The sequence below is a fragment of the Lepisosteus oculatus genome, chromosome 23 (genome assembly GCF_040954835.1).
Source record: "Lepisosteus oculatus isolate fLepOcu1 chromosome 23, fLepOcu1.hap2, whole genome shotgun sequence".
Classification (NCBI taxonomy): domain Eukaryota; kingdom Metazoa; phylum Chordata; class Actinopteri; order Semionotiformes; family Lepisosteidae; genus Lepisosteus; species Lepisosteus oculatus.
Genome location: NC_090718.1, coordinates 14,190,066 through 14,216,024, shown reverse-complemented (window position 1 = coordinate 14,216,024; position 25,959 = coordinate 14,190,066). Strand labels below are relative to the sequence as shown.

Below are 25,959 nucleotides of genomic sequence, written 5' to 3'. Positions count from 1 at the left end.
TCTCACACAGCTGTACCTAATCACCATCACCACCACACTGAACTACATACGCATCCCTTCACATTCGCCTCCACCTTGCAGCTGCCCCTGGGTTCACTGTCTGAATGGGGCTCCAGCCTCGTTGTCCTGTGGCCGGGAGACTACCCGTTAACCGAGCGGGTTGAACTAAGACTTTTCTCACCACGTATTCCAAGCGTTCACAAAGCATCCAATTCATGGATGTTGTTGTCCCCAGTGAATTGCTTTCAATTGCCACCGCTTTACTCACATGTAGTTTATGATTCTTATTACCAAGCTCCCTCCTTCTGATTGATTTGCCTTTTACTGGTTAGCCTTCATTATTGTCGTTTAAGTGGTCGAATTGTTTACCCCCTTTTATACAATTGTGGTTTTCAAAGGTTATATAACCCCCTCCCCACCGATGAAGGTATTGAGCAAAATAAGCAGGACAGAAATTGTTTTTAACGCAATTCTGAGGTGCTGCTCTGGATGTGTTTCTTTTCCGCCTCCTGCACCTCAGTGAGCCTGTGAATTTTCTCTTGTCGCTTTGGTTCAGGTCTCTCTGCCTATGAACTGATGGAGCTTGCTGGACTGGGAGACCACTGCCCCCATGTGTGGGGATCTGGTTAGTGCAGCATCACCCTGCTGGAACCGGAGAGAACACACGAGCCGTAACCTTTGTGTTCAGAGCAGGCAACTTTAATTGTATACGTCTGCTGGACGATCTCTACACCCTAATAAACAGTGAGACGGCAGGGAAGTGTCACGTTGATGCTGTTTGCATGACTCAGGCTTGAGGAGGTCCAACTTTCATCCGAAATGGGCAGAGCCATAAAGAAATTATGGTCAAGACCTTTGCACCTGTTCCCATAATTCCAAATTCTGTTAAACATTTGGATCCTAGTCTCTCCGGTGGTAATGCAGGGTCGTTGTGTGTGACTAATCTGAACTAAAACACTACTAGAGGTACAGGAGATATAGTGTTTCAGTCTTGCAGAAGGGTCGGTCTCCCAACTTCAGGAAATGCAGACAGGAATGGCTTTGTAATATCTGATTACAAAAAGAAAAATAATGTGATACTTTTTTTTAGGTGTGCAGCATCTTCAAACCTGGTTAAACAGTGCTTAAAAGTCTCCAGTAGAGCGGTCCAGAGGTGAATGTGACAGGGGGCTGCAGAAGGTGATGTCTCCTTGGAACTTGGAAGAGCTGTATTTCCTGTGACAGGAGGCCTGGCCTCTTGGCGTTTGTCTGACACTTGGCTGAGAGTGGCTAAGCGACAGTCCCAGCAGGGATTGTCACAAAAGGACTACAATGCAGAATTGTAACATGTGTTTCTCATGCCCAGTCCCTTTCTCTGTGGCCTAGAATCTCCCTGACTACCATCCAGGGGCTGAATCTCTTCTTCAAGGGGAACTGCAGTCCCAACCTCTCAGACCGGTTATTACATCTCTGTAACAAAATAAATGATGGTAGTGGTCAATCCGACAAATTCCGAATTAAGCACAAAATCGTGACTTCGTGAAAGTACCGTAAGTCACCATGTTGTCGCAAAACCATGGTCTCACCACGGGCGAGAGTGAGAGTTTGTGAGAATGGTGTCGTGAAGGGGCCGTTCCTGCTCACTAGTCCATGCGATGGAGGAGCAGATAAGTCCAGGTTGTGCAGTAGATATTTCACTGCAGAAAAGTTCCAACATGATCCGTATGCAGATTTTAAGTTGTATTTGTGGGCAATACCATGTTGAAGTCATGATCGATATTTCTATTGGATTAAGACTAGATTTTTATTGTCCCCTGAGGGAATTTTTTTTATGGACACACAGCACTCCTGTACATTTAAATATAATGCAAACAAAAAAAAAATAAAAACATTGAACATTATTCTATTACAAAAAAGTAAGAAAGAGATGTGCTCACAAGCCTGCTTGTTTACAGTGTAACAAGGCTGCTTCACAGCACCAGAAGTTCTGTTGCCTCGTTCTGAATCTCAGAATGTGGCTCTCTGCAGACCTGGAAATGTAATCTGTTTTGTGATGTAAATTGGAGGTTTGACACTTTACTGTGTACATTTTACTTTTATTGTGGTTTGAAATGCACTGATCAATGCGGATTCTTTCTAACCCAGAAATATAAAAAAAAGCATTTCAGTTCCCCTTCATGCCCCAGTTCAGCTGAAATGCCAGGCACTTCAAAGAAAATTCTCCTCTCCTGAAAAAGGTCTTTGTTTGTGTGAACAAAGATTAAAGGGTTCTAAAATACACTTTGGAGAGACACACACTGGCACACTATCTGTGATGTAAAATGTAAAAGTTCAGCTTGTCTTGTGTCTTCTCAACTCCTAAGGTGAAATGGTGAAATTCTGCAGTCTGTCAATAAGATGGGCTATAGAAAATGCAGAATTGTCACTTAATCAGGGATTGGCACTAAGTCTTGCTCTAAGCTTTGGGAAGACTATCACTGAACGTGAGATATAAAGAACATACCGGCAGTGAGCCGAACTTGATCTGGAATTAGGGAAACTCCAGCATTGTCTGCACTGCTAGAAAAATGTGACTGTTAATTACGACTCAGTGCCTTAAAGCTACCTATGTAATACCTGGCACCCAACACAAAGAAGAATGAAGCAGGGATAAAGAGTGAAACAAATTATTTTAATATGAGGTCTATGCTGATTTTTTTTCTCCTCTTTAGGTAAGTCATGATTAACGTGTTCTTCGATGTTCGGTATTATTAGGACGCTGGACATGGTTGTTCCACTCTGGCGAGCACTTGCTTCCTATTTACGATTCCTTAATGATCTCAATGGAGCTGCGGTGACCTAGGACATCTCGTTGGGAAACAAATTTAGTTCCCAAAGGAAGGTAAAAGTAGAACGAAATACCTGGATCTCTTTTTAAAAACAAAAACCTTACCTGAGCCTTTTTGCTCGGAAGCTTAAAAAATAGAAAACAAATGAGGTTGGTTCAATCTTCCAAACAGACAAAGTTGAAGTGCCTCCTGACTACACAGGTCTGTTTTGACAGCTCACATTCCTTGTCAAAGGTAGGGGTGTCTGTCTGCGTTTTCAAGTGCCTGGGGGCGTGCATCCTTTAATCACGGCTTATTTTACACAATTAGCAAAAAGATAGGTTTCTTTTCATGAGCAAAAGCAGATGTTGCCCCCTCGCTCATGCTCTTTATGACATCTACAGATTTTTATTATGAACTTTTCCGATAAAGAGCCTCAGAATCTGTGCCTGGGAGCTAAAATAAAACCTTTCATTTCTTGTGATGTATTTGGCTATATATCAAGCTAATGTCTTCATATCCATGTAAATGTCACACACTGGCATTGAGTCTGTAGGTAAGCAGCTTGAGGACTTAATCACAAACTCGCAGCTCACAAGCAGGTTTGAAGAATCATGTTCTGTGCAAAGGGTGTTAAAAAGAAGTTTCAAACTATAATCCAATAAACACTGCACTATGTGTTACTCACATGCTTTAGTTATTAACCTGGATTGTGCAGGATTTACAAAGTAATACAAGATGTATGAAAATGACAGTGTTTTGGAACATGAAAATGGAATTTGAATGTTTTCTCATCTGAACTTTGAATGTTCTATTCTGTACATTTTACTCTTTATTCATAACGTCTTAGATTATGCAGTGGAAGAGTGTAAAACATTCTTTGACAAAAACATAGATCAATATCAATCAATATGTAATAGGGACAAGGACCTACATGGGCTGTCATTATGTCATACAGTTCAATTTAGTTTGAGTTAATTTATTACAGATTTGTATTTTGCCTATAGAAACGTGCCCCTGATTAGTACTATACAATTTGAACATACAAATGTTCACAAGCATCAAACAAAACAGAGAACAAGGTGAGGTCCATTTAAGGTTTCAAGATCAGAATCCTGTAAACTAACAGATTAACATTATAACACAAAATAGCAAGGATTAAGACAACAAAACTAGACTCAATGCACACGTGCAGAAAAAAAACACATGCTAAATGAAAATTATATCCCTGCTTCGGTATTCTTCCTGAGTTTAAAAAAATATTATAAAGTAGCTGGAGCAGGCTTGAGATGAACAGTCATCCTCCTCTTTCTTCTCTGCACTCTTCAGATCTGTTTAGGTATGAAAGGAAGTGGAGTCTGTTCGTGGTTCAAGAGAAAGACGTGGAGTAGCAGAGCTCAAGCAGTTTGCTCCAATCCCCACACGGGGGCGCAAATCACGCACTGTGACACTTCTGCAGGACTCTGCTTAGACTGCCCAGATCATTTTTGTCATGTGGTTTTAAAACATGTCCAATATTTAAAAACAAGAAAAAACATTTCTAGATACAAGAAAGATTAAAATGAGAAGATTTCACCAAAAAACAACAACAACAACCCTCTCTTTTTTATCAGACTAAACCGTTTGATAAAGTCAGCTACAATATATATATAAAAATGTCCTGGTGTGGATCAGTGAAATTGCTGCAGTCCCAATTCCAGGATGCAGAGCTCATTTCTAACTCTCCACCACAAAGCCATGGAGGATCATTCCTGTGGTTGACTAGTGAAGGCACAATCTTAAAGCTGTGTTAAACCTTTCACCTGACCAGTATCTGATGGATCCTGTTCTCATTATCAGCACATATGGAAACAATGAAAGGTTAAAGTCAGAAAAAAATATAAGGTCCCTGAAGGCTAGAAGCAGTAGAAGCAGGTAGAAGCAGGCAGCCAAATCAGGACGGTCCTGCTCAAACCAGACATCTACAGCCCTCTGTCCACAAAGGACCAGAGTGCTAGGACCTGTGTTCACAGCCACAGGCCACTCAGCCTTAATAAACTGACCTGACAGCTTCCTTTCCCACATTTGGTCTCACCTGGACTGAGGTAGGTAGGATACGGGGAGTGACACACAGTCCAGGACAAACAGCACTCTTCTCTATAACAACACATGAAGCACGGCGACTCAAACAAATCAAATCATTCAAGGAGTAAAATAAGAAAGAAATCACCCCATGAAATTCACCTGAATCGATATTTTCTATCCTCAGTGTCAAAAACATCCTCAAGAAGTTCCTAAAAATGACATTCACCTTCCAGAAAGTGATACAGAACCGCAGACGCTGGGGGACAGAAGCAGACACGAAGAAAAGCCTTTTCAAAAATGGAGGATTTTCTTCTAGTGTTGACGCGTCGTTTGGCATCTTTAAAAGCCACCGAAGGAGACAAAGGTGAATCGTTGAATTCTTTTTTGCCACGAAAGTCCTCTCGAAGACATCTGCTCAGGGCGTCGGAGCTCCTGTGCGTCCGTGGGAGGGCAGGAGCAGAGGAAGTGAGGCCGCTCAGAGCATGCCTGGTTTTGTCTCAGCAGGAAGGAGGGGCGAACCAGCACGACGTGGCTGAAGACTGAGGAAGTACGCTTACAGACAGTCGCCCCCTTCGCTCTGGACATTAAATCCCACGGCCTGCACAGCATAAGCCCCACTCTAGATGGTCTGCTTAAAATTCCCAAATCGGATCACCAGATGGGATCCCTGTGAAAATGAGCAAACAATGAGACACAGACTTGAACCCCTGAATCCCTGGTCACCATACCCCGTCCTTAAAAGATGACAATTCCTGGCTAATTCTTCCACATCTCAAGACATTTCGAAGGACAGCAAAGAGGAAAAAGGAACCAGAGAATACACAGATGATTAAGGTGAAGTAGGTGGATGATAGCTGGTGGAGAACTTTAAAGCCTAGAGTGAGAAAATGTTGTGGGTTCTTCACTGGAACAGACAGATACAGCTCAAGAATCTGAGCTGGAAGATTTCAGATTCAAAAAAATGAATTTGGTTTCATTGTTCAAAAAAGTCGCTTTCTACATTTTTTAGGAAGATGTGCCAAAAAAAACATTTGTTCTTTTTAAAAGCGGACATGGGCATGTTCCTAAGATGTATTCAGTCATGAAGATTAACCATTCCCAAAGAAATATCTTAACCTGTGGAAGCAGGCGAGAATCATGAGCACAGCTGAGAATCTCAGCAAGCTCTTAAAAAATCAGAATACAGTAAAACATTTCTTCTCAAACAAAAACACTGTCTGGCCTTTATCAATTGATCACACTAATCAGCAGGAGGACTAAAGCATAGACGCGTGAGCAGCACCTAGGCAGCGAAAGAAAGTGACGCTCCAGCACCTCAAGAGGAGCTCTTCAAACCTGTTTGCATCACACAAGCAATCTGGCCTCTTGAGGGTCTGCTAAAGCAAAGGGTGAAATGAGAGCCTTGCAGAAGCTGTGTCGGCCAGAGCTGAGAGAACAGTGAAGCACAGAGCAGTACCAGAACAGGCAGGGGTTGAGTGAGCAAATATCATGCCTCTAAATCCAGCTGTGCACTGCTCAAGTCAAGAATGATACCCTGCCGTACTCCAATCAATGAGTAGGAACAGAAATATCTGCTAGTGGTAAATCAAGCAAGTGAGAAGGTGAAAATAGTCATGTTTTAGAATATCTAATGTAGAACGTGTGCCTAGGATTGCACAATGGCTTGGTCTTCCTCAATTAAAGATCGATTATTGTTAGAGGAGTGCAGAAGTAATATTTTTAAATCTTTACAAGCACAAACACGAACACACCCCTACCCAGGCAGACCCAGGCAGCAAGGGGTTGCATGATGCTTTGTCACAGCATTTTCGCGTCAGGGGCCATCTTCTAAACTTTTTGACTTGACTTAAGTGAGGACACTTTAACCAGCTGAATTGTTCTTGAACACTTCTGTGAGTGGAGGCGTGTCAACCCGGAGGAAAACGGGATGAAAACGTTGTGCTGCTGCAGAAGTGAAGGAGCTGGGTCTCTCTGGGGCAGCGTTATTCTGCCACAGCGGGCTGTGAGAGAGGGCTCTTCGGGCAGGTGAGAGGGTGGGTGCGTGGCGCTAGAGCTACAGCCAGGGAATCGCGTACTTACACAGCACCACGCTGGCCCGTGGGTTTGCCTACTTCTTCTTCCCTCCTAATGACATATTTTCAGTTTTTTTCTTCTGCGCCTCGTAGAACAAAAGACACACCTTTATGTTAGCATGTGGGTCACTCACATTACCTGTTCTTTCAGCCTGTTCTTTCAGTTCAGGCCAGGAGAGACACGGTCAGGTTGTTGGCTCAGACATGGAAATGTGAGTGCATTGAAAGTGGGCATAAAGAACCGTTACTGTGAAGGAAGAAAACGTTTTACCACCTGTTTACAAATGTCAGGCTGGACCTGAAGTGCACCCACAATGCAGTTCACCTCCGCTACGCGTGCTGATGTCAGGATGTGACAAACAAGGTTTTTTTGGAACATGTCACCGCATTGACGATGTTACGTTATAAAAGTAATAGCAGAAGCCCTGCAAACTGACTTACCATTAATCAGCAAGATCCACAGCATCTGCTGTCACAATAAAGCCTGATCCATCAGTCAGGATCCCAGCCATCCCAGTCACAAACTGTTCTCCCCCCATGAGCTCTAGAAAGCTGTATCACTACCACTAAAGCACGGACCACTAGGCTTAAGAACAGTGTCTGTCCTATGGCAGTACACGTCAGGAGCAGCTAATTGCACAGATCTTCAGAATTCAGTGCACTTCTGCACTCTGCACTTTGCCACATATCTGTTGTCCTTGGTGTTCATTGTGCTTATTGCTCTGGAATACCCGCTGTGTGTCGTTGTGCTACGTTGTGCGCGATCATTATTTATTACAGTTTTCTGTCCTGTGCACATTGTGTGAAAGTGGTGTTTATTGTACTGCCTGAGAGAACAGTGTGAATAATCCCAATGTACATGTACATAGAGCACATAAAAAATCCCTCCACTCTCTATGGGTCGCAATGCTACACAGAAGGGGCGGGCAGTGGAGCCGTTGGCCTCACTGCAGTACGGAGGAGGGCGACGGCGGTGGCGAGGAGGGGGGGCTACCTCGGTCATGGCGTCGTCGATCTGCTTCAGCTCCTCGTAGTGGTCGCGGGAGTCGCGCAGGGGCTGCACCATGATCTCCTCGATCTGCGGGAACAGCTGCCCGGGAGCAGGCGGGACAGAAAGGACGCGGTGAGCAGGGGCCGGAGGAGCCGTTTGCTCAAATGTTTTGAGGAGTTTTTTCTTAAAACCGTGGGAAGCACATGGAAGCGTTTACTGCCAGTTACAGCCAGCAGAAACGCCCGGCAGTCTGCGTCTGACGTTTCTCTGGTGAAGGTGTTTCACTTGTAAAGAAAAGTATTTTTGACTTAATGCTGGTGCCGCTGCTAGGATGGGTAAAGCTAAACCAGGCCAACGAGTCCAATCAGTATTTTCTTCCATAGTGCGAGAGTGACGTCAGCATCTGTCCCTGCCAGCTCTTGCTGCAGCACTCTGGGTAGTGTGCAGCAGCGAAAGAGGTATCCCACTGTCTTTCACGCCACGCACCTTCATGACAGTTTCGAACATGGGGATCAGGACAAACTTGATGAAGCCGATCTGCGCTGTGGGCTTGGTCACCTTATCCCGGTCCATGAAGGGAGCCACTGGGAGCCCCTCTGACTTTTCCCGGTCACTCTGCCGCAAATCAGGAAAACAGAGTGAGATGCATACAGACGATACCCCGAGATGAGGCCCAGAACAGCCAAGGTGTTGTGAGCCTCTGCGTACACCAACTAAGTAGTAAGACATAAATATTGCTGATGCGGAAAACTCCGGGTCTGCAGCAGATGTTCATGGTCAGAGTTCTGTGCCAGAAGAGCTTTTAAAAGCATTTTTGTTGAAATGCCCTGAGCAGCACACAACCAAGGCATTGAAACACACACTATAGAATCCTAATACTCACTCTGTACAGAAGGCAGTGTGTAGAAATAGAGGCTGTCAAGATGCCACATAGGTCACCTAACAAGTAGCACAATGAAAAAAAATCTCCCAAAACAGACTTCAGATCCTGAGCACCCACTCTCCTTAGAGAGCACGATTTCGTCTTGATGCCACGGCCGGTTAGGATTTCGGCTCTGTCCCATTCCTGGTTTTGAAAGTGCTCGGAAGAGAGAGGCCGCAGGAAGGAAGGTCCGTCGGGACGCACTGACCTGCATGAAGTACTCCTCCAGCAGGCAGTCCACCCAGGGCTCGGCCACCTCCGTCGGCCTCACCTCGTTGGAGATGTCACAGCACTTGATGAGCACCATCTTCAGCTGGACGGGGGAGAAGCACAACCGACCTTTTCAACCCAGCCAGGCACTGCCTCCGCCCCCTGCCCTCACCTGCGTACCACCCCCTGCCAGAATATGTCTGGCATGTTCGGCATCCCACTTTTCTGTTACAAGAACAACCACCAAGAAAACAGTCCTAAATAGAAAACACGTCATGATGCAGCACTCAGTGTCCCATGACTAATACCAACTGGGAGTCCAGTGCTACCTCCTTTTAACTGTTACACAAAGACAGAGTTGAAATAAAGGATCTGGGCCGTAACTGCAAGAGGTAAAGATATTGCAAAATGTCCTTCAATGAGATTCTGTTTGACCCACATAATAACACCAGCTGTCAGTACTGGATACAATAAACACTGAGTCCTGTGCTGTACGTACGCAGGTCACGTGCTCCTCGTTGGTGAAGTCAAAGTTGTCGACCTTCTGTTTGAAGGAGTCCAGTATCTCGCCGTGCCGGGCCATGTCAGTGGCCAAGATCAGCGTGATTATGGCCTGCGAGGGCAAATAAATCAGTAAGCTTTTATACATGTGCGTTTCATTGTGCTGTTCTATAACAAAAATAAATCAAATCAAAAGCAGAATATTATCCACAAATCTTGGAGATCTTTGAGGAATTATTCTCAATTCCTTTCTTTCCCAGGTGGTGTAAACATTTGTCACAGAATAAATTATGAGAAGATCAAACTGTTCATCTTCTTTAATTTAACATCTACTTATTTTAGAAGACTGCAAAAGGGGACCTGATACACAAACAAACCACTGACAAAGTGGACCCCGAAGAGGACACAAATGAAAATTACGGGGAAGTGCATTTTGAAAGTGCGAGAATAAGGTGTCCTGAAAAGATTATGGAGTATTTAGTGAAAATTTGGCTGAGCCCACTTGGCTGTGAGCTGACCTCCTGGCTGGGACCCCCCTGCAGAGTGAGGAGTGACTAAGGGGCAGCTGCAGAGGAGGAGCTGGGTCAGAGGAGGGTTGCAAAATAATGTACAGTATGTGAGGGAGAGAAGGGGATTGTGTGTAGTATTTATAGTGTTTAGGCGAGGAAATTACGTCAAGATTTATTACAAATGACTGACAGTCTAATTGAACTTGGTTGTTACCATCCCACCCAAAGCTTTGTTAGAAACTCTACAAAGAGGCACCATTTTACACAAAGAGTGATGGGAGTATGTAACAAGCTGCCCAGCCATGTTGGTGAATCCTATTGAATGAGATTCTTGGAACAATCATCTACTAACTACTAAAAGGGCTAGAGGGGCCAAATAGCCTCAAGCTTGTAGCTATTCTTAAGATTTAATGTCATGTTTCCATCAAGGGAATCTTAGGAAAACGAATGATTGCCCATTATTGGTAATGTGAATGAGAAGGGCAGTGATCAATAAGGTGCTGTGCCAGTTCCGAATGGTGGGGCTCTCGTCCGTTCCCAGGTAGGTCCCTCCCTGGATGAGCATGCGAGCGAGCCGGCGATGGGATCCGTTGTCCCGGGATGGAGAGGCTTGTGGAAAGACGGCTGCCCTCACCTGGCGGATCTGCTTGAAGACCTCGGGCTCCACGTTGGCGAAGATGTTGCACTCAGGCTGGGAGAGGATCTGGAAGGCCACAGCGCAGTGGTGGTTCTCCAGGGGGGAGATGTCATTGTAGCGCACGGCCAGCTCTGTCCGGGCATTGATCTGGTAACTAGAGACAGAGAGCCAACGGGTGGGCGTGTCGCCAATGCAGGGACCTTCGGTCTGTTCGCCTTTATATGACAACAGCAGTGCAAAGTTGCCAGATCACATGGATCTTCCATTTATGATACTCATCTACGACAGTCCCTCTGCAGTTTTGCAAAATAAGGAGAGTGATTTTGCCTTTCCAAAAAATACATGTAGTGAAGTCAGCATGATGACCTATCCTATGTGGATGTGCTTTTCAATGCACACTATGTAAAGCACATGTCTACATCACTGCTGGAAGGAGTGGCTCTTACTCTGTTGCTCTATTATGGATACCTCTGGGGAACAGGGCTCACATCCTCATGCTGGTCAACAGAGCACGGGCACGGCTCCCTGTACTGTCAGGCCCACTCACGTGTTGTTGTAGCCTGGATGATCCAGGTCATGGCACACTGCTGCGGTCATGAGGATGCCCATGTCTGTCAAGGTCAGCTTCTCCTGGACAGTGCAAACAAGGCTTGTTTTGTTTTTTTGTGCGCTCCAGACATATCTGGAATCTGATGCACGCAATGACCTTAAACAAATGACACATTTTCTGCTTCTAACAGACACTTTCTAACAGCGAAGTCTGGGCTTGAGTTTCTGCTTATTAAAGATATAGTGCTAAAGACAGTCTGAGAATGGCTGCCTTTAGCAGGGCTGCTGAGATTAGGGTTGGGTCGTTGAGGAACTTTTGGTGCTTTGTTTCTGCATATCCACAAGAAAAAAGTTGCCTGACAATACCAGAGGTTACAAAGGAAAAGCAAAGGAAAAAAACACAACACTTCGGCAACCGAAAACTTATCTTCTTCTTTTTTCAGCATGTAATAAACCTTTACTTGTTCCTTTGAGGCCTGCACATGCTCACACAGCTCCCTGCTTGAACTACTTCAATACCAGAGGCTAGTCAGGTGCAAAGCCAGGGACGTTTTCTCTTATGAAATCCACCAGTATTGAAAGAAAAATAAAAAAACAGCAGGAGAGCAGAACTATCTTTCTGTGTTTTGGGGAGTACATGTCATGTGACAGCCCTAGTCAGGCTCTCACCTGAAGATTGCACAGGTGGATCATGCCATACATCATCTGGCTGACGCAGAAGCAGTGTCTGAAGTTGTGGAAGGGGTTGTTGCGGTAATTCTCCTGAATGCTGATCTGGAACAGCAAAGACACAGAGCAGAGCACAGTGAGCCTCCCAGCATTTCCCCCTTGCAATGAGTCCTTTCCTCTCAGCTTCAAATAAAAAAACATGGGCGAAAGAAGTGGTTTGTGCACCTATAGGCATATTTATTCTTTGAAGTCCAAGACCCTGAGGAATTAGACGTCACAGAGGCTACTATCAATGAATCTCGCAGATCGAGAACATTTTAACAAGATTCTTTCACTTGCTTTGGTGTTCTGTTGCCTCAAAGGCTTAATGACAGAAAAATGCATATTTTTTCTCTTTAGTTCTCAGGACCAGTTAAACCGCTCTCTGCTGAAGATGAAGGCGCATACTGTAAGTGTAAGAAAGCAATCTTCAACAGTGGGACCGGGCTCCTGCTGTTGGATCAACATGAAAGACCCCTGCTTCCATGACCAAAGTCCCTCGTTCTTCTGGCAGGGTTTGCAATTCAGAGCTCACACAGTACTGGCGCGTTAAACTTACGCAAATTCTGAAATCGCCTCTCAGCTCCTTACCAGCCAGCGTTTGAGCGTGATGGGGTTCATGTTGAACTCCTTCACCAGGCCCAGGTCGTGATACATGTACTCCAGACAGCTCAGCATCTGAGCCGCAGGGTCCAAGCCAGTGGGGAGCGCCGTGCCATAATGTCAAAAGGGAAAAAAGAAACAAATGTCCTATCTTAGCCAAACTTCACTAGCAAAAGAGAAGGCACAAAACGTGCCAGATACGTAGAGAAAGCTCCCCTTTTCTCCTCCTCTTCTGAAAACAAAAATGGAGAGCATAACTCTAACACTACAATACATGACACCCCTATTAGCGACAGGAGGATCTCTGTGTTTTTTTAGCCACTCATGGAAATTACAAAGAGGGGAGTTGGGGTGTGCTATTAGGGTCTCATACAATATAAGGGCAAGGACAAAGCCCGTCTTTCTCAAGGGAATTTATTTGAAACAGGTGCAGGGAACTTTTTTAAAAAAGGGGTCACTGCTTTAAGTGCAGCATGGTGGCACAGTGGTTAGCATTGTTGCATTCTAGCACTCTGGGCTGTGGGCTCAACTCTGGACCTGGGGTGCTATCTGTGTGGAGTTTTTATGTTCTGTCTGTGTTTCAAGTGAGTGTCCTCCATGTGTTCTGGTTTCATCTCACAGTCCAAAGACACACTGGTTAGTGAACAGGCCCAGGTGAACAGGTGTGAGTGTGTGTGACCTGTGATGGACTGGCGTCTCCACTATAATGTATCCTGACTGGTACCCATCCCTTCTGGGGATATGGTTCAGCTTGCCAGCAGCCCTGAATTGGATTAAGTGGTTAGGGAATTGATGGATGGGACAATACTTTAGGTAAATGAGCCCTCCTGCCCACTCATGAATGGGTTCAACTAAAGACACAAGTGACAAAATCGTAGACAGATCAGAAATCTGGATTCTCACCTCATTGTGCTCCCAGTGCCACACGTCAAATGTTGGCTTCTTCAGCGCTTCGATGGTTTCCTGGGATAAAGTGTACTGTCGGAATAAAGAGGAAAGGAGGTCTTCAAGCAGAATGGTGTTCATCACAATTAAAGCTGAATTTACAGAGATGAAAGAGAGTTTAAATTAAAACCTAGAACCTAGAATTAGCACCAAGTTCCGAGAGTAAAGGACCACCTGTTTTTTTTGTGATTCTACTTTGAAAGGAAGAATTGTAAGAGTCAACAAGACCTTCTTCTTTGTTCATGGTACAGGCTCTTCCACTGCTAGCCGGGTTTTAGGAGTGTAAGGTACTGCTTTCTCAAACTTGTTTCTCCTCATCTCTGAGGAAGTCTGAGCTCAGAATGTCTGAGCACTTGCAACACTTGGATGCAAAATCCATCCCCTGTTAATCCCACTCAGCTCCTGACAGTCTACACTGGCCAAACACAAGATCCTGCGTCCTCTTTGTTTTACTCTTCAAGTCTACTTTCAAGGTACACTGTGAGCAACTGATCAGATCTTTTTTTTGTGTGGAAATGTAACCTTGGAGTCAAGGAGAGGAAACAGGGGGCCGTGTTTTGAAATTGTAAACGCGCCTGTTGAGTTCTTCAGGTCACTATTAGGTGCAGGCACCGTGGTCAGAGGTAATGGATAGTGTCATACGGAGAGCTACTGGAGCTGAGCTCCTGCACGCTCAGCACTGGCTGTAGTGGATCATTCCTTTGGTTTAGAGAAGGAGTCTAAACTTCTCACGACAGTAACTGTTTCAAACTTTGAAATGCCCTTGTAGACCAGGAGTCTACAAGACATCCGAACCCCTGCAACAATTTTTCTTGTCAGTGGCCACTTAACCCCCGCAGTCTAATCAAATACCATGTTGGACAGGGTGAGCCAAAGTATTGATTTATTTCTGCCCAATTCCAAAAGAAAACGAATGTCACAAACATTTCCCTCACAGATCAGTGATTCACAGTTAGTCACACACATTATATACATTATATTTTTCTATGTACAAGACAAAGCAGGCACACAAGAAACACCCCAAGTTCATGTTACCTTGGGGTAACTGGGGACATCTCTTCTGGGGGTCATTTTCTTGCCATCGTCGGAAAAGTTGTATTTGCAAGGGCAGTTTACTCTGAAGCAAAGGAAACCATAGTTACAGTACATGCAATTGTTTGGATGATGCAACAAAATTTCATCTCAAGCTTTTTTTTCTACAATAAGTACAACCAGATGAAAGGTATATTAGCATAGGAAATGGGGAGAGGGGAGGGGGCATTCTGTCGGCCATACAGCGAAAGATATGTGTCAGAAATGCTCTGTCGATGTTCTGAAACCTGATTCATTGGAATCCTTTAGGAGCATCTTGGAGAAGTTGTGGGATCGATGAGTTAAACGGCGTGTGACCGTGCTAAGACTCCAAGCACAGCACCTGCTTCCTGCAGTAACTATCCATGTTGTCAATCATGTCCTTTTGGAATAAGCACACTATGATCCTGAGATCCTGAGAGATTTGAGAAATGCCTGCGACATGGACCATGATCTTTACATGAGTGAGGAGTCCATTAATGCCTCGTTTAGTCTGAGTAGCTACAGTCAGTGAGCTAAGGATCTCATTCACTTGTTAAAAGAAGAGAAGGTATCAGCTTTTAACGACAGGGATGGACAGTTTGGTCCATACTCCCACCACGCTTTGTTTTAAGAAGTGTTTCTTCTAATCAGTTGTAGAAAATGTGCTTCTCTCTATAGGTTATAGTATTTGCTAATGTGCCTAACAACTTTGGCAACCTTCACGGCAGCTGTAGGCTCCCTGCAGAAGAAGGAAGTCCTGGGGTAACAGCAGGAATCCCAGGTGAGTGGTTTTGCTGAGAGGGACCCGTCTGTTCAAGGAGATCCTTGTCATATTTGAACCCTGGCAGCCCCTCCCCCTCCCCAGGCAAATGTAACAAAGTGTTGGAAAAAGCCAACAGAAAGCTTTTTCCAAAAAGCATGGAAGTAAAATCAATGGAAGCTACTCTAAAAATCCAACAGGGTCTCAACATTCGGAAGGGCTTGCTGCAGAGATCTGTTGCGAATAGCCAAATTCTTATATGTCCAATCCATCTCTATATCATCTCAATGTACTACAGTATATAGTACGTATGGCTAAAAAACATGAGTTACCCTCCCTTATGTGAATATTTAAGTACTAATGCTTAATTGGCTTTATGTTAATTACAATAACATTGATCAACCAAAAGAAATAGCAATAATCACAGACGTATAGCAATCAGTTAATAAAAACAACACAAATTTTTCCTCTGCATCCAGCTTGCACTTTCACTCTGCCTCTATTATTAACACGTCCCACTGTATTTAAAAGAGCAAAAATACTGACAGGGAGCCTGTAAAGGTGTCTCCAGCCTGTCATTCTGCCAACACAGAACCTGGAGTGTTCATTATAATATAAAAACAAGACCAGCTTGACCAGCTGAACTTGGGCCGATGGCGGGCAGATGCTCATTTTCTAGCCAGGTTTGTCTCAGGATCCTAATCTGCTGTGCAGCTAAAGGGAAATCTGGGGTGGCCCACCTCCGGCTAGGTTTCAACCCACACTGCTCTTCTTTCATCTCAGACCCGTTCATCAGTAAGCAAATTTGCGGATGTCGAGTCCCTACTGCAGACTACCTGCCTGTCAGGCTTCAAGAAGGATATCGCAAACAGGTGTGATCCCTGTGCTACAAGAAGAAAATCACTGCAGTGGACAGAGTTCAAACAAGAGTCCATAGATGCATGTCTGGTTGGATCAGCTTTCTTTCAGGAAGTGGCTGGAGAAGGTCCCTGGGTGGCCGGGGAATGGCCTATGGCCTTCCTTACACTCTTACTATCCCAGGGTTACTGCGGTCTCACCTGCCCCCGCCCCTGGACGTCATCTCGTCCCGCAGCTTCTTCAGGTCGTTCTTACACTTCTCGATCTCCACCACCTTCAGCCCCTCCACTGAAACACAAGCATTGGCGCACGATGCTGAGTCCGCCGCCTTGACCACTTGGTCTCACTGCCCCACGTCCACCCGAGTCTTACTGTGCGTTAATTGCCAAGCACACTCACTGATGTCGCCACAGCAAAATTAGAGTAAGTCTAGTAAATCACTCAGAAACTGGGGAAAAACACAGACAGTGTGGGAAATCCGTAATACAATACAGTACACAAGAATCTGTGGCAAAGATAATTTGCAGTATAATGCACTGAGGATTTAACTGCAGCTGGAAATCTTAACATCACACGTTAACAATTCAGTCGTACACCGACGGCGCTGAATCTTTTGCTGCTATGCAATGAAGAAAAACTCACACTCCACTCTCTTCTCCAGCATCGCCAACCTGTTAGTCACCTCTGTCTTCAGCTCGTTGATCCGAAAAGCCCTGCAAGACAGACCCAGCCTTATCTAGGAAGCATCCACAATGCCAGCAGCCCCTGTGTTAGTCTTAATTTCAATTCTGTTTTGTTTTACTTGTAAGGCTGGATTTAGATTAACCAGAGAAATGAGAAACGCTTTAATTGTGCTGGAATTGGGTTCAAAAAGGAGTTGGGTGCAGATTCTGAAACAGAAAGAGAGGAAAAGCAGCCCTGTGCCTGAAAAGTACCAATATGAACTATGACACAGGGAATGTGTAGTCCACAAGTGGTGAGGCTGGGCACCAACATATCCTCTATGCTGACTCCAAACACTGGAGCCCCCCCGAGGCTGTGTAGTTAGCCCTCTCCTCTACTCCTTATTTACTCATGTGTTGCCAGACATAACTCAAACTCTATCTTAAGTCTGCGGACGATATAACAGGCCTGATCACAGATGGTGAGGAGTCTGCGTACAGGGAGAAGGTTGAAACCCTGGCAGCATGGTGCCAGGAGAACAACCTCTCTCTGAGCATCAGTAAGACTAAGGAGATGATTGTGGATTATAGGAAACATCAGGAAGGAGGTCACACACCTTTCTGCATCAACAGGACTGCAGTGGAGAGGGTCAGCAGTTTTAAGTTCCCTGGAGTTAGCACAGAGGACTTAACCTGGTCTCACCACGTCAACATTGTGGTCAAAACAGCACGGCAGTGTCTATTCTATCTCCGCAGGCTAAAGAAGTTTGTCATGCTGTCACATATCCAAACCAACTTCTACAGGTGCGCTATTGAAGGTATCCTGACTGGCTGCATCTCTGTCTGGTATGGGAGCTGCTCCGCCCTGGATCCCAAAGTACTGCAGAGAGTGGTGAAGTCAGGACAGCTCAATAAGGCTGTGAGCTACCAAACATCCAAGATATCTACTCAGCAAGGACCCCAGTCATCCCAGTCATAAATTGTTTTCTCTCCTACCATCCGGTAAACGGTATCAAAGCATTCAGTCAAAGATCAACAGATTACTGAACAGCTTCTACCTCCAGGCAATAAGACTGCTAAACAGCCAAGCTGCAGTCACATTCAGCAACCACCCTAATGATCTTTGTTAAATGGGCAGGTTATATGGACATACAGTTTTCCATTGTATTTGGCACACTGCATATTGCACTGTTTGGACATAATGTATTCCATACACCCTGAATATGCAGCAATTCTATTTATATTGAGTTTTTTTAAATTCAATTTTTATTGCACTATTATTACGTAACCTTACTCTGTAACTTTTAATTTTGTGGCTTTTATTTTTATTTCCCCCTGGTGAGCTCGCAGAAAAGACATTTCATTGCCAGCAATTACTGCTGCACGCTGTATTGTTGTGCATTTGCTAAATAAACTTTGATTGATTGATTGACTGATGTGTATGAGGGGATTTCAGAGTCATCAGGATAAATACCTTATTCACTGGTTACATGCTTCTACATCTCACATTTATCTCCAAGTCAAGGCTTTAGCTGATACTTTGAAATTAGCCTTCACCACTTTGGGCCAATTAAGTAACTCAAGTGGACTACACTCAGTGACACAGATCACAGAAGCCTCAGATTTACAGAGCCCAAGATTGCTCCACTCCAGTCAGCACGTCCACCCCAGCTCTTCAGTAAAACCAGACCCTGCTTTACCTACAGTAACTGAGGCAATTAACAATGAATCACACGACTGGGATTGGTGGTGATAATACCTTGCAGTGTAGTAGGTTGTAAGTTCCAGTGTTTGACTGACAAGGATTTAGCCTTTAATTAAGCAGGAAACTGCACTGAGGCCATCGGCATTTTGCAGGAGAGGGTAGCAGGGGATGAGAAGGGTAAGATTTTATCCCCTCATACGTTGCCGATTTCTGCCTTGAAGCTCCCAACAGAAGAACGAATTACCTGCTGAACTGCTCGGCCACCTGAGACAGTACGTTCTGAAACATGTCCTCCTTCTCTGCGAAACCAATGGTAAGAACCCAGAATTACATTCCAAAAAAGTTCCAACAGAAAGTTCTGTGAATTCATTGTAAACATGCATATGTAGTGTTTATTTTTTTAATCAAAACTTTATTTTGTTAAAAACTCTTCACGGGACTCATTTTAAATTTTAAAGAGCATGTGTGAGATTCTTCCTACACGTGTACCTGAGGAGAACAAGCATTGGTAAAGAATTACCTCCCAGCTGACCACCAGATAAAGGAACAACTTTGTACAGAGAGCTGGAAAAAGACAAATGAAATCCCAGAATCAGTACAATTTTAATTCTGAAGAGTGACACGTTCAAAAATGCTTGTAACTTCTTGTAAATGTAAGTAAATGAAATTACACTTTTCTCTTGAGCAAATGTGTTAAAATGTAAAACAGTCAGTGCCACATCCACTTTGATATAAATCTGATGCATGCAGTTGGTCAGATGTATTCACAGCTGTTTGCTGCAGAGGTTCCTGTACTGTTTATTTCTATTAAATTTTACAGAAGAAAAATGCTGCACAAAGAAAAACGGCTGTTACCAGCTCATTTTTAGAAAAATCTGAGAACCGTGTTTCGTGACAAACTAGCGACCCCATACCTCTGAGAGTTAGTGGGCATCGTGGGGTCGATGGAGACAATGGCTCCTTCCTGGTCCACCAGCATGATCGCTGTGTTCCTGTGAAGAGAAACAGCCCAGTTCAGTGCAGGTATCCATCCAATTGCCAGTCTGCTGAACCAAGAGGCCATTTTCCATGAGCCAGATCAAAATCGATCTGTGATCTTTCACAATTGCTGCACAGTCCTTGTGTTTACTCCATACTCACAACTTTGAACCTACAGTACCTGTGAGGTCAGGCTCAGATCATACAGACTTCAAAACCATAGTTGCTACTGAGACACTAAATGAATAATGTGACAAATGTTCATGGAGGAATGTTATAAAAGGGCCCTTTCACCCATCTATCAGCTAGATTCTATTCCAAAGTAAGTGTCATTATTATCTGTACATGCACAATGTTGCCTCTATGGTTGTCTTCCAGAGACACCATATTTGAGCCTTCCATGAAGGATGTAGACTCCCTCATGTGGAGATTTTTTAAAAGTTCCACAAATTTTCCGTGAAGACTAGTGCTAAAGCACTCAGCAGTCTACTTTTTTGCCTCACAAGTCCATACCTGCGCTCGGTCAGAGAAATGACACTGACCTGGGGATATTGGAAGAGGAACAGAGCAGCTCCTTGATGTCACAGGGGCTGCAGTGCCGACTGAAAACAACCTGAACAGACAGAACAGAGAAGCATTAATCTGCCTGCTGCTGAGACATGCCCAAGACCCTCGTGCCCTTGATATTGAAGTGGCTGAAAGGATATTAGATAGTGTGGTAGGGTTGATCTCAAACCTGCACTAAAACAGCAATACACCACTGAAAAAAGTCCATAGCTGAAAAGGCACAGCACACCACACCACAATGTGATCTACAGAGGTGCACCACACACTTACAACATCATAGCTTGAGCGAGTCACTGTGACAACATGAGACAGAACTAACAGCTGGAGTGAGTGTGAAGGGTTAAACCACAGCTGTGACAGTACTACACATAAGCCCGCACTCTCTCCAAGGCTGCAAGATTCTTCCTCCTTGCTGGTGATCAGAGGTAGAACTTCCAGCAAACCAATGATTAAAGGCTTTGCTCAGCTCTGCAGAAATAAGAGGGAAGGTCTCGTACCTCTAGTCCAGTTTTAGGGTTCTCAGCTCTGCTCCTAGAGAGCCCTAGTCCACCAGGGGTTAAAGGTTAATTGCTACATCATCGGTTTCTCATGATCTCATTGTGAATACTCCAGTGGGTATATTATGTAATGTGGAATTCATCTGGGACCAAAATCTAAGCATGTTCACGAGGACTAGAGTTCCCTTGATTGAACAGATACCTTGCACACAAGTGTTGCCAATCTTTAAAAAAGATGACCTGCAAGAGACTTTCCAGGACCACTGTTGGACATCCCAGCACTAACACTAGATGAGGAATAGAGTCCCGTCTAGCGCTGTTATTTTACTGAAGCAAACAACATCAATAACATCAGTAGGCGCAGAACGACAAAATGAATTAGTCATAAACTCTACCATATCCATATCAATCGAACAGAAACACCTGGCTGCCAAACAGCGCCAATTGATTTCTAATTCATTCCCCATTGGATGGAATGCCGAATGTGTGAAAAAGCACCTTGCATGGAAATTGATGCTTTTGTCCTGAACTTGATAACCATTCACTGGCAGATCCAAATTAAACTGTCGGGCTGTTAGAAGTTCCTTTGAAGCCGGGTCATTTTAATTTAGCAACCAACAAGCTTGTTTTTTCTAGGTCTATGACGCTTCTAACGGTAACCGTTCACGGAAGGCAGGTTTGTGCAATTTGTTTCATGGAAATAAACATTCAATTCTCTGGTCAAAGACAGCAGAGTCTGAAGAAGTACACAGATGCTTGAATACACCTATGGGAGAAGGAAGCTTGAGACAAACAATGGGCTCAGCTAAGACAAACATGCACATGCTAGCAGCAGGTGTCACAGACCCCAACTCATGTCAGCAGCACCTGTGACTCATGCTCCCCCTGGTTTATTTTTAAAGCACTGATACTACAATTGTCATGCAATGTGCAACTTCCATCAGTTTCCCACAGCAGGTGAAATAAGAAATAGAACTTATAAAGTGAGGAAAGGAAAGGAGAACAACCTAAAACGAAAAAAAGTGAAGCATGTCTTTAAAAGAATGCTTTCCTTAAAATTAGCATTACATTTACTGCACTATACCTTAGTCTAATGTCTTTACACAGCTATGAGCAGAGTGTGATGATAAAAATCTCAGATCTTGCTAACTTTCAAGGAAACGTTGTGCTCTTAGTTCACAGACATACCTGCAGTAACAGACTTGCTGTGTATTTGAATACCTTTTGTAGACACATTTCTTCTGAAGCAAATGCTTTAGTAAGAAACAGTCGCATGTGAGCAGCAGGAAAAAAAAGAGTGATGAGGGAATATGATATTTACACACAAAAAAATTTGAAACAAGATATTCATATTGTGGTACTGCAGCGGGCATTTTGGAAATAACTGAGCTTTTCAGGGGCAGAAACCGCCAGGGAGAACAGAAATGTTAAATGAACAAAATATTTAATAGTTTTAAAGAGAAGCCAGCTGTCTGTAGTTTCCGCAAGATTCTCTGTGTTCTGCATCTCAGTGAAGCTGCTGCGCATCAGCTAGGAGTCTCAGTGCCCACAGACACAGTAATTGAACAAGGCACTTCCACAAAAGTGAGCAGACGCAGTGCACTCTCCTGTATTGCTACCCTCCTTCCACTGGCCTGCAGAGAACATCTTTAATCCCATTGTCAAGTTCCTCCACACAGCTGCCTGCACTTATGTTCTAATCGGGGGACACAATGATTCTCGGCCACAATGCAAACTTCATTTCTCGAGAGATTGCGCCCTGTCCGTTATTCTGATAGTTCCAGCTTTTGTGCATTCATAATTTAAAGTTTGCCATAACCTGTACGGTACTTCTTAGCACAGGACCTCCAGTGTAAAATAAAGTGTTCTGAAAAATACCTCCCTTTTGGCTTCAAAAGGATCTGCACTGCTTTGCTTAGACACCACGCTGATGGCTCCATGTGTCATGCACGACGCTCGCTTTTTAAAATGGCTGCATAGTATCCGTGGATTTGGCAAAGACAGCGGCAGCATAAGTTTAAAGTGTGCAGCACCAACCACAGGAAAAACAAATTCTTACACCGTCCACAGGAGAGCTGGTTAATGGCAATTACCTTCTGGAAAGGAACATGTAAAGGTTTATTCCATGCTGAAAAAGAGAAGAAAAGAAACCGGCTGTGGAGCCTTCTTCTGGTGACTCCTGAAGGGAATGGACAAGAAGGGAGTTCTCCGGGTTGATGTGCCGAAGAAGGCTCCACAGACGAAACATTGTGTTTCTTTTCTTCTCTTTTCAGCATGGAATAAACCTTAACTTGTCCCTTTACTGCTGCAGCTCCCTACTTGAACTACATTACCTTCTGGATTTTACCGTCTACATCCAGATAGACGGTTTTGGGTGCGTAGGAGGAAGATCCAGATCCCATCTCCTCTGTTTCCTGTTCCAGCCTGGGGAATGTCCTGAGCCTCCTCTGCCCACACAGAAGCGATCACCGGGGGAGGTTTTTCGAATCAGGATCTCAGACGCACGGCCTGACCCAGGTCCGCAGATCTCGGAAAAGCTTCGGAGAACAGGAACGACAGTGTCTACCTCTGTCAGAGCACTGCAAGTGGCTCTTTACTCCAAATTTTAAAGGGCATGATTCAATGCAAACCGTTTTTCTCAAATAGAGCAAACAAACAATTTGCTAAAGTCTAAGAGAAAAGGTCAGGAATTTGGGCTTGCCCTTGTCTGACTGAGATGGAGGTCTTTCTAAAGAGCAGTGAGAGAGGATAAAGAAAAGGAAACTCTAGATATGCATGTATTCAGTTGATGGGCGGACACTGGGTAGCTCTGCAGTGCTGGAAGAGTCTGGGAATCGTGCTCGCTGTGCGGGAGACAAGCAGGTTAATTGGGTGCTTGGCTTGGAGAGGTGATTTAGCAAACTGCTTTCAAACAGGGTCACAGGTTACCATGCCAGCACTTGAATTCTCCAGAGTGCCACAAACAGCAAAAATACATCTCCCAGCTAGGCGGAGAGATTGAGAGGTATCTCCAGCAAAGTAAGAGAAACAAGACAAAATCCTTGTAATCCTTGTTGAGCTTTTCGTTTGCTAATGTCTAGCCTCTCCCCCACCCACAGTATTTGCCGAATTTTTGAAAAGTACAAACAAGAGTAATTGGGGTGAGACCGTAAGAATCCAAGTTGAAAATCGATAAATCGTCTCACCTGGATCACTGTTGCTTGTAAGTGGAGTGATGTGATGACCTTCCCTGGGAGTTTCCTGAAAGAACCCAGGGTATGGGCTTTGACAAACAAACAGAGAGCCCAGATTGCAAATTCTTTGTCACTTGATTTGTCCCACCTGACAGCACAGCATCCCTCACCTCTAATCAGAGCGATGCACCTTCTTAACAAAGTCATGGAGTGAGCCCAAAGTCATGGCATCATACAGCCCATAGAGTTCAAGATGCAAATACTTTCACTCTTTGTTTAAAATTAATTCACTTTAAATAAACACACACAAAAAAAATAATATCAGAACAAACTGTTTATTACTTTTAATAAATCAGCCAATACATTGTTGCTTTTGCATTGTTGTCAGAATGAAAAACTAGTGTTTTTTATTTATATTCTTGTGTGAAAAGGTTGTAATCTTTTTGTAGTTGTTCGACTCTTTTCAGTGTTTTCCTTTCTCATATAGAAAGGTCATATTCTACAGGTACTTCTATTGTTTTTGTTTAAAGATAACAGTTCAAGAATTAGACTTTCAGCTTTATGTAGATATGGAGGGGATTTCTGATATTTTTAGTCAATTGCTGATGCTCATAACACGCATATATATTAGCTCCTGCTTGTGTCCAAGATAGCACTGGAGAATAAATTATAATGAGTTTAGCTCTTTTATGTCTTATAACGTCATGGATATAAGGACACAAAACTGCACCATAAAAATAGAATTTGCATCGCATGCCTAATTTATGTTGCATTTCACCTACGAAACTTTTCCAATTAATGAACAATTAAAACACTATCACCTGGTAGATTCAGTACAGTATTTTTTATATATTTGATTACTCACCTACGTTTCTGCTCCTAAACCTAGTGTAACCCAATGAATGACTGTCACTGGAGGTGTTATGCATACCTGTGTTTTCTAAGAAACCTTCCTTATTCCCAAAGACAATGCACGGCAGAGCCTGGGATCACCAGCTGTTGAAGGCTTCATGCACAAAGCAGTTTTAAATCTTAGAATGCATTAACTGAATACAAAAGCTGGACGGACCAAAAAAAAAAAGTTCAGTGTGAAGCAGAGCAGGTGGAAAGAAAGCATCCTGACCTTAGACATGCAAAGCTAACTTTTTAGCCAGCTTTTCCATTCATTTCTGATCACAAGGAGTCTGCTTTTTGATACTGCTGGGTAATTAACTTAACAAGCCCATTGTGAAATGACACGATCTGCCTTTTTGTAGCTTTACCTAAAAAAAAAACTTTGTCCTTCATTACTTACTGCGTCTGTGCTGCTGTCTTTGTCCGGCTTTGTCCTGCGGCTCACCAGGTGCAGCTGATGCCCGGCGACACATGCGAGAGGGAGTGAAGGGAGAGCCTGGCAGAATTTGAATGTGATGGCCATGTTGGGACGTTGCCAAGGCACGGTTGCCACGGTGAAGGAAGAGACCTGCCTCTCGCTCATTATCCTTGGATTACTGTGAGCCAAGCACAGCGTGGTTGAATATGCACCTACAGAAATACCTCGCAAACAGTTCCAGGTGTCTGCATGCGTATGACATTTGATTTTAAATCATTAAACCGCTTCAAAATACGGGCACTGGAGACTTTCTTGTTCGCAAGCTGGCAGGCCAGGTTGTTGCTGAAAATGAGAATTTGTGGTCCCCTGATTTCTCTGCTGCTTTATATTTGATCTCGTCAAATTAAGGATTATTATTAATAAGTCATTCATCCAGCTGTGTATGACACAACAAAACAACACAGCTATAATCCTCTTAACAAACTGTTGGCCTGAAATACCATTATAATGAGTTATAATCCTGGACCCCAGCACACTACAGCGGCACACTGAAGCTCTGGATATCTAATATGTGTCGAGTTGAAAGAGACTCCTTCTGGGTCTTTATTATACAAGGGCTCCCTGATGAAAGTCCAGTACCGTAACTGTGCTGTGTATCGGTTTATCAAAGGAATCGCTCGACTGCTGTGCCTTTCTCTGCTTTGAAGGGCTCCTACCATAGCTCCTCTGTTCTTTTTGACACATCCCTGCCCTTTTCTTACAGTGACCAACAGTCTTGAAGCCACAAGCAAGTCTTGTACCAGCCATGCAGTGCAGGAGCAGGACCGACCGAGGAACACGGAATTGGGGACTATCTGACAATGAAGACCAACTTGGAAAATGTGAAGAGACTGGTTT

General features: G+C 44.1%; 1 protein-coding gene across 2 annotated transcripts; it reads right to left on the bottom strand.

Annotated features, from left to right (window-relative positions):
* Positions 1–1,886: 1,886 nt before the first annotated feature.
* LOC102691117 (high affinity cGMP-specific 3',5'-cyclic phosphodiesterase 9A-like) lies at positions 1,887–25,209 on the bottom strand. Of its 2 annotated transcripts, none has more exons than XM_069182379.1 (20): positions 25,045–25,209; positions 22,911–23,114; positions 20,056–20,126; positions 19,450–19,527; positions 19,056–19,099; positions 18,780–18,834; positions 16,811–16,881; positions 16,369–16,456; positions 14,533–14,614; positions 13,456–13,530; positions 12,541–12,627; positions 11,911–12,015; positions 11,240–11,322; positions 10,690–10,846; positions 9,545–9,658; positions 9,044–9,148; positions 8,400–8,528; positions 7,917–8,012; positions 6,930–7,008; positions 1,887–5,517 (listed from the first exon to the last, which is right to left on the bottom strand). In XM_069182379.1, exons 2-19 carry the CDS (start codon positions 22,977–22,979, stop codon positions 6,958–6,960), a joined length of 1,560 nt encoding a protein of 519 aa, XP_069038480.1. In that variant the 5' UTR covers positions 22,980–23,114; positions 25,045–25,209; the 3' UTR covers positions 1,887–5,517; positions 6,930–6,957. The 2 variants fall into 2 exon arrangements, with proteins under 2 accessions (XP_069038480.1, XP_015192817.1); XM_015337331.2 differs by lacking the exon at positions 6,930–7,008 and adding an exon at positions 23,763–23,817 and having other exon boundaries at positions 25,045–25,208.
* Positions 25,210–25,959: the final 750 nt, after the last annotated feature.